This window comes from Limulus polyphemus, unplaced genomic scaffold (genome assembly GCF_000517525.1).
Source record: "Limulus polyphemus unplaced genomic scaffold, Limulus_polyphemus-2.1.2 Scaffold0, whole genome shotgun sequence".
Taxonomy (NCBI): Eukaryota; Metazoa; Arthropoda; class Merostomata; order Xiphosura; family Limulidae; genus Limulus; species Limulus polyphemus.
Window position 1 is genome coordinate 2,423,432 of NW_013665610.1, and position 15,712 is coordinate 2,439,143.

Here is a 15,712-nt window from a genome sequence, read left to right on the forward strand (position 1 = left end):
GGCTTGTAACTGACAGCAGTCAAAATGCCATCAATTGTGTAGATTTTCAAAAACATTAGCTGAGATGTAGCCCGTACATGTTCTGGAGTCCTTGAATGTTTCACTGTATATTGACTACGATACCTTTCTCATCAATGCCTTCAGACAAACTACTTTTGATTGCCAAACAATTTGAATATGTAAGTAATTAATACTTTCTGTCAGCTTTGCTCGTTGATCCCATTGTTGGGAGTCTGATACTCATTTCAACCTTTTGATTTGGTTATTTCCAAACCAGAAGTATTGAACAAGGAGGCCATTTCATGTTAATCTGTAACTAATTGTTCTGGAGGTGATTTTCACACCTGTACTAATGGGTAAGTCACTGACAAAATCTCTACTGGATTATTGTCTATCATGTAAAAAGCATTCCCTGAGTTACTTAAAACACTTGTGCATTTAAAAAATTTTAGCTTCTAACCATTTCTATTATTAATAGTATTATTTCCACATACTCTTTTCAATGGTTCTATACAGCTGCTACTAAAACATGGTATTTTCTTTTAACCTTTTACATGGAGTACTCTTCACCTGATTTACACATTTGTCAAGATGCATTTTTATCCTGGGAACCATGAGTGCATTCATCATACTACTGTTGGGAAGAGTATAACTGCCTGTACTTTTACAGGCATCATGCTGGTGTGGCACTGTCTGATTGGTTGAAGAACAGCCAATCACAGTGTAAACTATCAATAAGTTAATGTATTCTGGGCTCAATTTATTTTCATAAAATAGCAGGTAAGCAATACCATAACATTTGTATTTTATATCCATTTTTTTCACAGTTTCTATAATTATTTAAAATATTTTATATGCTTCTTTTTCCTTAATGATAAAACAAGACAAATGTGATAATAGAAAGCATTTATTAAACATTGTTAAAGTTATTAAAAAAAAATATCCGCTCCAAAGATCGTTTGACGACTGCCCATTGTTCACGTCTCGTCTACTTATATACATGCGGAGATTGTGAACACGAGCATGTGAAAACAAGAGCATATCTATAAAAGCTGGAAGAAAGGTTACAAACACTCCCAACTCCGCTATCTATCAGCACAATACAGGAACAGGACATCTGATTTCTCTCTTCAACTTTAAAATTCTCTCAACAGCCAAACATGATACTGAACTTCTTATAATAATAAATAAAAAAAAACATTCATAAAAACTCTCCTTTCATCCTTAAATAATACACAGTCTTCACTTGATCTAAACTTATTTTAACTATTTCATTTGTGCCACATTTTTCAATTTCTTATATATATTCAAATTGTTTACTTAATGTATATATTTCTGTTGTAATTACAAATTTTGTTTGTTTGTTTTGTACCTCTAAATTAATGATGATGGAATTTGGATGATTCCGAAACGTTTAATAAATGCTTCCTATTATCACGTTCATGTTTCGCTTTATCATTAACTTACGTTTCCTGAAAAATGAGTCGATTTCTTTTTCTTATTTTAATAAAACTACTTTCACATAAGAACTGAAGAGGGCTAGAAAGCCTAGTACAGGTTTTAAATTTCTTTAATAATAAAATTTATCTTACAGATTTCATGACATAACACCAGTTGATGGCAAAGGTAACTAGTCTTTTCATATTTACTAAAAACCAATACATTAAATTCTATATTGATTTGAAAAAGGCCGAGTTTACCAAATACATCACACATTATACATAATGCAGACAAAGAAGAAGAAAACCCATTCTTTTATTAAACAAACGTAAGAAGCAAGACTGTAAAGACAGGTTTACAAACTGATATACCTAACATTATTCAAACTTAATAAGCATAGAAATCAAGATAATGAATTCATGTTTTTAACTGATGTATCCAATATTACTAACTTCATGCAAAATTTATCTTCTTATGTCAAAGATCTATGACTATAATAAAGGAACATTGTGAAAAGTGACGTTTTTACTTCTTAAAACATTCTCTAATTTCAACAGGATAATCATGATATTTGCATCACATTCAACCGTTACAGGTAACCATTATAAAATTAAATAATTTAAAATGTAACTTCTTATTTTAAGTTCATTAGTTTGAAACAGAAAACAAGTAAAATAAAGATATTAATCAAAGAGTTCTCTACTTCATTTTAAATCACAAACAAGTCTTGTTAATCTTCAACATCTTGCAAGCAATTTTTTTTTTTATTCTGCATTATGTTATATCAAAAGAGTTTGATTAATTTTGTTTCAGGTCTGTTACTGTTGTTATTTGACTATTATAAGCAACAAGTAACATACAGACCAGAAAGGTGGTGAAGTTCAAACCTTTTTTTCAGATGGACAAATTATTAAAAATAATACTACAAATATTCTTTATATACCATTCAACATACATGACAAATATGAATAATGTTTCATTCTTATGTACTGTAATTCAACTGACATGTCTGGTAATGAGTGAAAGACATCATCAGAAGCAGTTTGCTAACAACAAGATAACTGGACATTAGGTAACACAAGAGACAAGTGTTTAAATGCCTACAGTGTTACTGTAATATTTTGTTTACATGCATTTTAAAAGCATTTGCTACCCAAAGGATGAATCATTGTGGCATAAATTATTTCATGATGCTTTTTTTTACAGATTATATTAATGTATACCAGCTAAATAATCTAATTGGTTGTGTTATTTAGTAACCAGTGCTGTTTATACAAACAGTTTTGAGTTTTTTGAATCACTAAGCTCATTCAAATCTTTTTAGTTTGTTTTCCAGTGTACAAAAAATAGTTATCTTGTTAGAATTGTATATGGAGAGTTTTTAGCATGCTTTAAGCAAATCAAACACTGTTTATATTAATAAAAGAAAAGAAAAAAAAAACACTCATATTCACAGAAGTGTACATGTTCCACAACACTGAAAAAATATAGCTTCTCAATCCAGTTTACATATTATTAATGCCATACTTCAGTCTTGGTCTTAACCATTTCTAAAATATCCAAAAGTCTGTTTAATACCATACTTCAATCTTATTCCTTACTGTATCCAAAATGTTTTGTAGAACCTTGTAATCTGAAAAAAGAACATGATATATATATATATATATCTGCAAAACTTAACTGTTTTTAGCCACAGTGCATGAAAAAAAAAAAAGAGATGCAATAAATACAGAACACACACCACTTAAAATAGTTTTGTATATATATGGAAAAGTAAAATACTCAATCTCTATCCTCTTCTTCCCACAAATAAAAGTAGATAAATGTACCTTTCTCTATACACAAAACTTTTCAAACTTTATATTAGATGTAGTCATACAAATTCTGTAGCATGAAAACTTTTAAAGTGTAATTTTATGTTTGTACATTACAAATAAAAACAAAACACACAAAAAGCTAGCAAGAAAAATATATATATATATATATATGAAACCAATTGCTATTTAAATTTTGGTTATACTAAATTCTGTAATAAGGATATACCAAAATTTGAAGGGCAGAAAAATAATGTGATGAATACTGCAATTTAGAACCTTGATAATGAAAAACCTACACATCACGGTGTGAAGCATGGTTATGAGCAAAGCTGGGAGTGAATCAAGCCTGTGAGAAGTGTCTGCCAATAGTAACTAGGGAACTAGGAGGGTTTGAGAGCATGTTTCCCTAGAAAATGTTTACAATTAGGGTAGCAATTTAGGCCTATTTTGATGCAGTGGGGTTTAATATATGAAAAAGTATATCTGGAAAAGTATAACAAAAATTATCAATAAAATAAGCAGTTTGATAACCAACTTAGATTACGTTTATTTTTCACTTTTATTTCTTTATCTTATCTCTTAATTCTATCTCTAGAATTCATTTCAGAAATTTTATTTGTTATAGAATCACAATTTTGGACCAAAAATTCAATTAAGATTGGAAAAATAATAAACCCATTGAAATTTATATGGGTCTATTCCTTGTATTGGAGCTGGAGGGCATTATCATCAAGCATTCACATATGGGTATAAAACATTCAAAACTGAACTACAAAATGATGTATTAGGTCATCAAGAAATTAATGTCATGTTTTGGAACTGATATTGATGCTCTGAAGACGCTTGTTGAGTCTAACTCAAGGCAACACACTTGTGAAATTTGTTTGTTTTTGAATTTCGCGCAAAGCTACACGAGGGCTATCTGCGCTAGCCGTCCCTAATTTAGCAGTGTAAGACCAGAGAGAAGGCAGCTAGTTATCACCATCCACCGCCAACTCTTGGGCTACTCTTTTACTAACGAATAGTGGGATTGACCGTCACGTTATAATGCCCCCACGGCTGAAAGGGTGAGCATGTTTGGTGTGACGAGAATTCAAACCCGCGCCCCTCAGATTGCGAGTCGAGCGCCTTATCCACCTGGCCATGCCGGGCCCACTCGTGAAATGGGCCCGAAATTGCATGTCTCTCATGAAATAATACATAAACATCTAAGGAATATGGAAAACTCCATAAAGAAGATGCTTGGGTGCCTCACGAACTTTCCGATGATCATCGTTTCCAACGTCTGAATGTTGCTTCATCTCTTCTGGCGCATAATGCGCGTGAACCATTTTTGGATAAAATTGTCACCGATGATAAAAAATGGATTCTCTATACGAATATTAAATGCCAAAAACAATGGCTCAATCCTAGACAAAAAATCACTTCCGACCCCACAACCTGGACTCCATCCGCAGAAAGTGATGCTTTGCATTTGGTGGGATATCAAAGGAGTAATTCATTTCGAACTCCTCAATCCACAGTGAACTGTCAATGCAGAGATCTACAGTCAGCAACTGCAATGTTTAAATCAAGCCCTTCATCAGAAACGTCTTTCACTTGTCAATCGGAAAGGTGTTCTTCTTCTCCATGACAATGCATGTCCACATCACATGTGGCATGTTTGAGGCAAAACAAAGATTATGGAGTTGGGTTGGGAAGTTCTTCCCCAGTCACCATATTCTCCACCATCAGATTACCATCTTTTTTGTTTGCTGCAATACTATCTTAATGGGAAAAAACGTATCAAATTTGGAAGGTGTTAAAAAGGACATTGAGATCTTTTTTGCTTCACACCCAAGTGATTTCTTTAATCAGGGCATTAACAACTTGACTGTGAGATGGAAAAGCATCATTGATAAAAATGGGGATTATTTCATTTAATAAATGTTTTTTCATCTAATAAAAAGTGACATTAATTTATTGATGACCCAATATTTCATATTTTATCAAGTACTGAGTGTACCTTTCTTACAAAGAACCAGGACTTGAAAACAGAAAAGGTGAACGAGGCATTTCTCCTATTCCCCTATGGTATAAGGGGGTTGAATGAAGAAAAGATGAAAATCCATTAGTTGTTGCTGCTTTCACTGGTACAAACAACATTGGAATGTTGCTTATTTTTCCACTACTCCAGCACTACAAGGAAAAAAAAAATTTATATATATAAACACAACTTGTAAGCAAATTGTGTGAGAATAGTCTGAATGAAAACATTTTTCAGGGTGAGTTTGACATTATTTCTTTTACTTTTGGTATGTGGTGTCTGAATTACAAATGCTTAGTACACAGTAATATATGTCCTAATATATTTTATGCTTTCTTTAAAAAATAATCAAGTTAAACAGCATACAAAATATTTGACTGCAGGTTTGAAATGGTTCAGCCTTATTTCTTCTGGCACCTCATGTGAAACACAGTTTTAATATTGAAGTTGTAACTAGAGCTTATTACAAAAGTTTAAACAATATACCAATTATAAACTTACATTTCATATGGAGAATCTAACTATATATATATATATATATATATATATTCATAGACATATGTTACATGGTATAAACATAACTTTTTTAAAAGGTAGCTGACCCTATGGCTTGCAAAAATTAAAATGTGGTTTATATTTTTCTTAATACTGTATTATCATATTTAAATGTACAAGAGAGATATGTAAAACCTAAATGAAACAATTACATAACACAATTTTTTGAGAAGTTTAACTACTTGTATCCTTATATTATTGAAGCAAACTAATAATGATGTTATCTTGAAGTCTGAGAGAGCTCATAATAACGAAGTCTGCAATATTGTTGGACAATGTGGTTATGGAGTCAATAAAATTATTACCACAGTTAACAAGGCACCTCTTTCAAAGCTGCCGTGGAAGCTGAGAAGTTGAGGAGTTTCTCTCTCTGGAGATCGGATAAATCCACTAAAAACAGCAAAGAAAAGATCTGTTTGAATTTTATCTTTCTAAAGCAAATATTGCATATTAAAAAATTTCAAACAATAAAAAATTAGATGCAATAAGAATAACTCACACTTAAAATACAAAGTGCTCGAAGAAACAATATGAATATTATTTCAGTATATTTACAGTTTAGTTACCATTCAAAAACTACACAAATAAAGCAGTAAATATATCCATTGTTTTAAATATTTAATCTTATTTAAAATATTCATTGAGATAACTAATTGAATAGTCTTTCTGATTCTAACAAATCAAAAATTTGCTTACAATGAATAATACATGGACAGATCACCCCAATAAACATGTATACATGAAGAATAGGTTGAATATTGCTAGCTTTACAAATACATACCTAAAAAAATCTGTAAAACTATTTCTATGCTTGCAAAACATTTTTATATATAAAAGGATTATAAGGTTTTTAAATAAAGTGAAAAGAGAAAAGAACCAATGAAAATTCATTAAAATGTCTAGAAATTTTGTGGCATTATTTAAGAAAAATTCTAATTTTTTGAAGAACGTAGAGTATTTGTGTTACTTATATTGCACGAGTATAGGAAAAATGCTTCAATATAAAGCAGACAAAAATAAAATTAAATACAGTAAAATCTCAACTTTGGCTACAAAAAATTATACATATTCTACCAAGCATCTAATATTCTTTTTAATTTATAGTTCTCAAAATCATTAAATATAATAAGACAATGTATATACATTACCCAGTCTCAAGAATGAAGTAATAATTAGCAAAATAAAATCTGCATAAGAACAAACCACATTTGTTGAGACATAAAATTACACAAGTTATTTGCTCTGATTTTTCATCCATGACACAATGTAAAGAATGAAAGTGTACTCTTTTTAATTTTATCTCTGCTAAGATGCAAAAAGAACACTTCAAAAATACTTAAGTAACACAAATACAAGTGCATATAAAAATTGTGTTGTAGAGCCCCTAAAATAACCAGACATGATTACAAATTCTTTTTGAAAGAACTCAAATAGACATGGGAGATTTTGGTGGTAATGGTGAACAACACATCTTACACTACTGATAATGTAATATTATAGCAAAACATTACTCTTGCATATAAATATTTGTTTTTTCTGTAGTTAAGCAAAAAGCTACACAATGGGCTATCTGTACTCAAACCACCATGGTATTGAAAGCTGATATTTAGCATTCTAAGCTCTCAGACTTATCGCTGAACCATTTGGGAGCATATACAAGTGAAAAATGTGGACAGCTTTGCTACCTATAACTACTTTGACAATAAAAAGGCCATGCCCATCTAATAGTTCATTCAATTAAGATAAATAATTATATAAATTCGAGGTAGCTTATTATTAGCTGCCAGTAATTTCCCCTCAAGTTCCCCAGTTATCACGAAATGATATAACAAAAAGTTTGCTGGTTCAATTCTATGTGTGAAAAACTGTAATATGTTAGCACTTATGGTGAAGTAGGTAGTTAATTTAGACTTCGTAAAACAACTATGCAGTTAATATAGCTTAAAAGTGAAGAAATACACTTACTTTAGACTAGATTATGGTAAACTGAAAAATTGCATTGGTTCATGAAGAGAAATTGTGCTTCTTCACTGTGTTAATTTTGCATGCTTGAAATGCTTACTTATAAATCATCCAGTAGTATCACAGTAACAGTTCTGCCATGTCTGTCAAACACGACCCAGTTAATGACCCATATTTTTTTCCCCAGACATACACAACTCTCAGCTGTTACAATTTGAATGAAAAGAAAAAGAAAAGTACACTTTGTGGGAAAAAACACACCAAAAAAGTCTCATGTCATATATCATCCAATTAACCCATTGACTGTTGATTTCCCATATAGGGTATGGCCTGCTTCCAGCAGTTGAATGCGAGTGTGCTGTATACAATGTACATATCACAAAAATTCCACGTGTGTTTAAAGCAGCCACAGTCAAAGGGTTAAAAACTATAACATACAATATGTATAAAATCTGCTTCAGCACAGTATGTCTCAAACCATAACCCCCCTAACTATGATTCTTGGTCTACTTACCAAGGACTTAGCTCTAATAAAGGTTTGATACGGGTCCTAAAAACAGCAATTAATTCAGGATTATCTAGAAAAGAAAAAAAATTGACATTTTCCATTACAATAAGATTAAAGAAAAAAAAATCATAAAATTTTATTTCTTATTGCACAACCTAAACCTTTTGTTTGTATTATTTGAAAAAGCTGGGCAAAGATGTGTTTTTGCAAATGATAAAATGAAACATTAATATTTTCCAGCCCAGTAACTTGTTTTGTTGTTGTTTCTTTTATGAGGGCAAATTACAGCAAGTTTTTAAAAGTTCTGTATGACTTTACCCCTCAAATCATCTACAAAATAAACTATAATTAAATGTTGAAATTTAGAACCTTACTTTGGTGTATATATTATTAACATTTGTTTTAGGTAAATAATTTGGAAAAAAAAATTTAAATTTCTATCCTTAATTTAGATTTTTTACCCTCCCTCCCAATTCTAATTTTTATTTTGTGTATTGAAATATATGAACTCCCTGATGTGTAAGTAAAAACTTGTCATCATAAGAAACAAAGCTACAAATCTGTAATTTATATACATGTTTGATGCTTATTTCTGGCTTAAATACTTTTAAAATAGTGAGTTTTCTAATACTGTAATGTGACAAAACTGTAAAAATTTAGCTTGCTGCATTTTTGTTTTATATTTTCAAATTTGTAAAGCTAACAAAAATAAAGAATATATCATCTGAAAATTGGTATTATTTTCTTCCTTGCAACCCTTTAGTCAGAACTCCCTTTCTTTCTAACACAGATAGTAAATTTCTAAATTTTTAGTTGTTATGCCAGAGTACTTTTATGACTGTATGCTTTTAAATAATTTAACTATATCATAGTTTAGTATTTTTAAGTTACATAAAGTTCATAATTTTACTGGTTCTCAGCTTGTTTATCTGTTGAAGTCACTATTTTAGCAGTTATTTTTAGCTTTACAGAAAATCCTGCTAATTTGAAAATAATGGTACCTCATGGTTGACTTCACCCAGACACAAGCATAGGGATTTGGATTTGTCTTTCTGAAACAGTTGTAGCTAATTTCTAAATGAATTACAGAAGTGGCTTTTATAAACATGATAGAGTAAAATAAATACAATTTAATTATATCAGCTATAACCATACACAAGACAATCTATTACAAAACTTCTGTCAACAAAGTAGGACAGCACATACCATCGTTAGGCTTGTGATCACATTTTGCCAAGGCACACATGTGAAACCAGGTTTTCAAGTCAATGGTTACATTCATGCTGCATAACAGCATAGTATACAGTTATGTCCTGTCATGGTCATTTTGTTTTATATGTCATTTTCTTTTTTTAGTTATCCTGAATGACACAACAATTGAATTTAAAGAGCTTTGACGCAGAAAATTTGAACACCAACAACCACATCCTACATCAATGCATATAAAGTTTAATGCAGTATTTGCACTAGTTCCATAATAACTTAGTCATAATGGCATAAATGTATCCAAAACATTGTCTCATGAAATTGCTTTATATTGCATTGCATTTTATTTCATAAAATTATTCTTGTAAATAAAACAGATAATTTATGATTATACCCAAGAATAGTTCAATGTGGTCATAATGTGAGCACTATGTAAATTATCCTCCTTTTCTTTAATGCAAAGCTACATGAGGTATATGCATTCTACTTACAGTGGGGAATCAAACATCGCATTTTAGCATTTTAAGTCCATAAATTTACTAAGTTACTGCTGAGTCACCATGGGAAAGAAGTATTTTTTTGTTGTCATATATGACAATTCTATTTATGAGGTATTTTAGCATAATATGTTCAAAATACATCTCAAAAAAAAAACTTATAGTAAGAAATGTTGTCTTGTAGTGTACCATGCTTGTAAAATGTGTAATTTTTGTTTAATATGCATTTGTAGTCAAAGTTTTTTCATTAACTCAAATGCTTTACATTTATTTTAACTCCTTCTGAAACTTAGTTTTTATCAGATAAATAATCTATTCATAGTTCCTTACCCACAAACGACACAGCCAATCTCTCTCCTGTACCATCCCACACCATTTGGTGGACACGACCACCAGTTCTAAATACAACACGAAACCATAATTAAGATACTTCTATATAGAAATTGGAGTTCTGAACATTAACCATCATGTTTTATTCAGAGATTAAACTATATAGCAAGTACAACAAAAGGAGAAATCCTAACTAGTACTAAAAGTCAAATCATGTAGACATGTTACTGCAAAAAATAGTGGTACTTGAAAAAAAAAATTCTATCATTACTGAAAAATAATAAATATCAATATTGTAAAGCTCAGTACCTCAACCAATTTTACGAAAATATCAAATCACATTTTTTTCACTATATAAAAGTTTTTAGAACAAATTGCCACATTTCATTGCCACATTTATAGATAACTCTCATTGTGCCAGGTTTATTTTTCTATAAACAATAAAAAAACAAAAACAGGCATTTTGAAATTTCATTATTTCCCTGAAACTGGTAATCTCTTTGAGGGGATCATCCTTTATTCCAAGATTACAGAACAGTGCTCTTGTGGGAATATTTATATGACCATTATAGTGAAAGAGTTAAACCAACGAAAAAAAAAAGAAATATCACATTTTTAATACCTTGTTATATAAGCCTATCTTTTCCAGTATTTTAGAAACAGTTTTTCTAAATAGAAACATATGTTAAAACTTTTTCTACAATAAAAATATCATTTTTTTTAGAATATACATACTTTCCAGTTTGGAACTAATAAGTGGTCATAATATTACATTCAATACGATAATTCAAAAGAACAATCCAAGTGGGCAAATGAAATGAAGCAGTCTAAACTGAAGTTAGTCTAACTTCTATGAAAAATACTCTCCATCATAAATACCTTCAGGATTTATGGGAAAAATTATATAAATGACTAGAAATGTGCATTAAATAATATTAGTTAATCAAAAATATTTGAAATTTAATCTATTAACCCATTCACTGCGGCTGGGATGTATATTTCCCAGAGCACTGGGAAATATGTGTCCCAGCTGCAGTGAAAGGGTTAAAAATTAATTTTTTTTAAATGTTTATTGCATCTTTTTCTCATAGTTTTTTATAATTAGTAAAGATATCAAATTTCTCATTATAGAAGAGAATGAATATAAATTCAATCCATACCTAATGGTTTCTGATCCATCACTCACACTCACAGGTGTGAGATCAGCAACAGGAATGGCAGACTTGGATCCGGCTACTGAATGAGGTTTAATATTTTCAGTTGACCCAAAGTGCAATGAGTAAATCAGTGGTTCTTCTGAAGTTGTAAACAACAATACACTACCATCAGGACTCCAGCATGCATTTTGGCAATGCCCAATTACATTAGACCAACGTTCACAAGTCCAACTTTGTGTCTCCCATATCCTGTTTGTGATATGAAAATGAATTTTGTAACTTCTACCTTTTTCAGACAGGCAAAAAAAAATATTACATATAATAAATATATAATAGTTAGACACGTGGAGCAATCACTAACTGACAAGAGTGTTATTAAATTTCACTTACAGCTGAAAATGGCATGACAAACGTTTTCTTTTCTAATTAATCAGATAGCTTTTGTCAAAATTTAGTAACAAACACCAGAAATAGGTTGAACACTGAATAGAGATCTCTGAGAGAGTTCTGAAGGATAAAGATCTCTCAACAAATGTACTAGATTCTGACAAAGATGAGTTGTAATACTCCCAAAAATATTTTAGAAATTCTCGACTCACAGACAGATTACACTACCAAAGTGATGAAAATAATATTCTTACTGTAATGGATATAGTGTGTATATATGTATCTATCTATGTATGTGTCTGAAATAATAAAATAGGTGGTTGCAAGTTGGTCAAAATTACAAAGCCCATATAGAGAGGGTTAAAACCTAGACTGAAACATAGTTGTTTGTATGTGCATTATGTGACACTTGTAACATTTCCATGTAATATACACACACACACATTCTTATTTCTTTCTTCTGAGGTATCATGCACACTGATATGAATCAGAATGCCATAATTAACCAATGAAGAGAGGAATTCATTGGTGGAATATTATCTCAAAGTTATGCGAATGGATGTAATAAAAGTGTAGTAGGGATATACGAGATGCTTATCTAAAAGTTTCAGAAAACTGCATTAACAAAGCTATTTCTAGGTAATATTATAGAGACAATCTAAAGTGGAGGAAAAGGGATAAATAATTTTATACTTTATATAATTAAAGGATTTTAGCTGATTTTGTATGCACCAAACCTTTGTAAACAGTTTGTGCATAAGAAAACTATTTGAAACAGTGGTCTTCAAGAACATTAAAATAAATACTGACTAGTTTATAGCACTTATTCCTGACAACAGAAAAGTATTCTTGATTCAAACTCTCCTAAAAGCCAAATTGATAATATAGTAAGAAAGGCATACATCAAAAATGCAAAACAAAATCTCCAATGCACCATAAGCCTGCTTAGGTAATAAACATTGTTCCTTGTGTTCTTGAATGGGTATTTTCAGTAGTACATTTCATATAATCACAGTTTTGATACAAGAATGTGACTATTACTAGAAATACAACCAGTATTCAAAATTTAGTTACACATAATTTAATATTCAACTTCTGAAACTTATTACATAGCATAAAGTTAAAAGATATTTTAAACTTACCAAAGGCAGGATGTTTTGGAGTATATTTTATTTTAATCTAAATTAGAAAATGAATAATTAAAAACTTTGTGAGAATATTCTTTTTGTTAGAATAAGTAAACAAAGCTTATTTCCATACTTTTCCATTCAAACCTACATTCAGTTCAAAGTAAAAAAACTACACCACTTGTATGTTCAGAATTCTGAACAAGTTTGTTTGTTTCAGGTATTTGTATATGTTACACAAAGGCTATCTGTAGTAAATTAATTTTGGTCTGAAAAATTAAAGGAAAGGCAGTAAGTCAAATGCCAACACTGAAAAATCAGTGAAGGTGAAAACTTAAATTATATTTTATTTCTTATAATTGTAAATTATATTGAACATTGAATTGTTAATTAATTGTATTACTCTTAATCCATATTGCAGTAAAATTGTTTATAAATATAAAAATTGGTTATAACACTAAAAACTACACACCTAAGCAACAACATCTTGTTTTGGTTTTATTGACTCTAATACCTGAATAGTGTAGAGGGTGTTGCAGCAAAAAGTCTCTGACAATCTGGAGACCATCGAATGAATGAAACACCACCACCACCAACACGTCGCATGGGTGTGCAAGATTCTGCTCCGATATCCCATATCTTTTAAAAAAGAAATCACATATGTATAAAGCATTTGTCTTTTGAAAGTTGAGTAAGAACTTTCTATCAAAGGAATGATAAGTGATAAACCAAAAACTGTTTTAATCAATTTGACAAAAACATCTTTTCACAATACTATAACTTTTTGATTTACCTTGAGAAATAGAAAATCAATTATAAGTACAGTTGTTTAGTTAATGTTGTAGTTGTTACTATTAATCTACAAATTTTCTCTGACAATAGAACTTTTGAAACAGTTGGTTAATAAATCTATACCATAAACTTACAAAAAACAAGACAAATTATTCAATGTTTTGAATTATCTTCCAGTTTACTACTATCAATGAAATGCAATTTTATACTAATTAAGCCAAATCTAATCTATTCAAAGATGACTTTAAAAAATAAGTAAATAAATATTTGGGGAAAATTTATTGACCATAGACCAACTGTGTAGTACAGCACAGTTTTACATTTCTAACTTTTCAGAAGAGTCTTTAATAACCTTTGGCGAAACTCTCACAGAAAAAAAAAGAAGAAATAACCTTAAATGGTTTCCTGTATTTTAAAATATTACTCTGCATTAGTTACTAAGTTGAAACATGTGTTACTAAAAACAAACAGAACAAAAAAACAACCTTAAAATCTGATCATACCAGAATGGATGTGTCTGCAGCAGATGCAGAAACCAAAAAACATCCGTCTGGTTCCCAAGCAACAGAAGTCACTGGAGCATGACCTTTCCTCTGGAGAAATGTGATACAACTTGATGATGGCCTATATAAACCAGTTATTTATTTAAGAAATATAAATAACACATACTGCACAAATGTCACTAATTCTCACACCTGTAACAGTGCAACTATTATAGCTTCAGTACAATTAACTAACTTATAAGTTTGTGGTATAAAATTTAAATTTTAAACATCTTAAAAAATAGCTTCTCAATAGGTGCTTAATGTTTTATATAATTCTTATACATTGGAACAATACTTAAGTTGATAAACAAATTTATAATTTACATCCTGTTTAAACTGCTACATAAAATCAACCTTTTCTAATTCAAAATGTTGTCAGTTTGATTGAGAAACACATGGCATAACATCAGCACACTGAAATGCTGGTTGACATTAGAGGTCTCCTGTACATATTTTGTTACAGAGTGACTAAGTCCTCTATCCTCTAAGTTGTTTTCCTTTCCATTCCTAAGTTCATCACCTATGAAACTACAAAGATATAATATAACAAGTGAAAAAAAAACCCAATCCCAACAAAACCTAAAGTTGAATTTGAATACAAACTTAGGGGATGATGTTAGTTTCAATATTCAACCTTGATTTTGGTCATTTATGTTGGGACTGACAAAGCAAGTGATGTGAAAGATGAACTATTTCAAGGCCAAAACTCTGAATAACATAACAAAGGGCATATTTAGCTAGAACACAAAGAGCTTTCCCCAATTATTTCATTTTTTACTATGGCATTAAAAATAAAAACATTATTGGTACTTTTATGTTATTGGTCCCATCAGGGAATCAGTGCAGGTGCCAGTTAAATATTTCATAACCTCCCACATAAATGCCGTTTGACTTAAGCCGATGACCACTGGCTACTAACTTTCTGAGTAGCCAATGCAAGTCTTGCTATATTCCATTCTAACAATAAAACTAGTGGATGAAAATGTTTGAAACTTCATAAGGACTTTCATAAATGCATGTAGTTTAAGAAACATAAAGCCTGTTACTTTTGATAAATTTAGTTATTTTGCATTATGATCTTTAATAACTTGGAAAATTACATTAGGAAATGGTATTTATAAGAAATGATTATGATATTTATATTTGTTCCAGATTTGAACTTATTACTTTTTATGTTTTAGTACATTATTTTGAAATCCCAAAAAATCTGTATCGTCCATAAAATGCAAATTTTATCTATTTTTAATAATCAGGTACTCTCCTTATGGTTTCAAGTAATATACAAGACCCAAAAATAATATTTGTAAATATACCTAAACAATAAATGAGCATTTTTATTTTTAACTAGGATTTCATGTCTATA

At 30.2% G+C, this 15,712-nt stretch overlaps 1 protein-coding gene across 1 annotated transcript in view; it reads right to left on the reverse strand.

Moving 5' to 3' along the window:
* Window positions 1-909: 909 nt before the first annotated feature.
* The window catches only part of LOC106463729 (aladin-like), a 41,207-nt gene continuing 26,404 nt past the window's right edge, over window positions 910-15,712 (reverse strand). The window contains exons 9-16 of the mRNA XM_013924161.2: window positions 14,308-14,428; window positions 13,527-13,651; window positions 11,502-11,747; window positions 10,342-10,409; window positions 8,315-8,378; window positions 6,144-6,228; window positions 5,263-5,435; window positions 910-3,073 (exon numbers count right to left, since the gene is read on the reverse strand). Of these exons, the coding sequence (XP_013779615.1) occupies window positions 5,268-5,435; window positions 6,144-6,228; window positions 8,315-8,378; window positions 10,342-10,409; window positions 11,502-11,747; window positions 13,527-13,651; window positions 14,308-14,428 (877 nt within the window). The 3' untranslated portion in view covers window positions 910-3,073; window positions 5,263-5,267. The remainder of the gene's footprint in view (window positions 3,074-5,262; window positions 5,436-6,143; window positions 6,229-8,314; window positions 8,379-10,341; window positions 10,410-11,501; window positions 11,748-13,526; window positions 13,652-14,307; window positions 14,429-15,712) is intronic.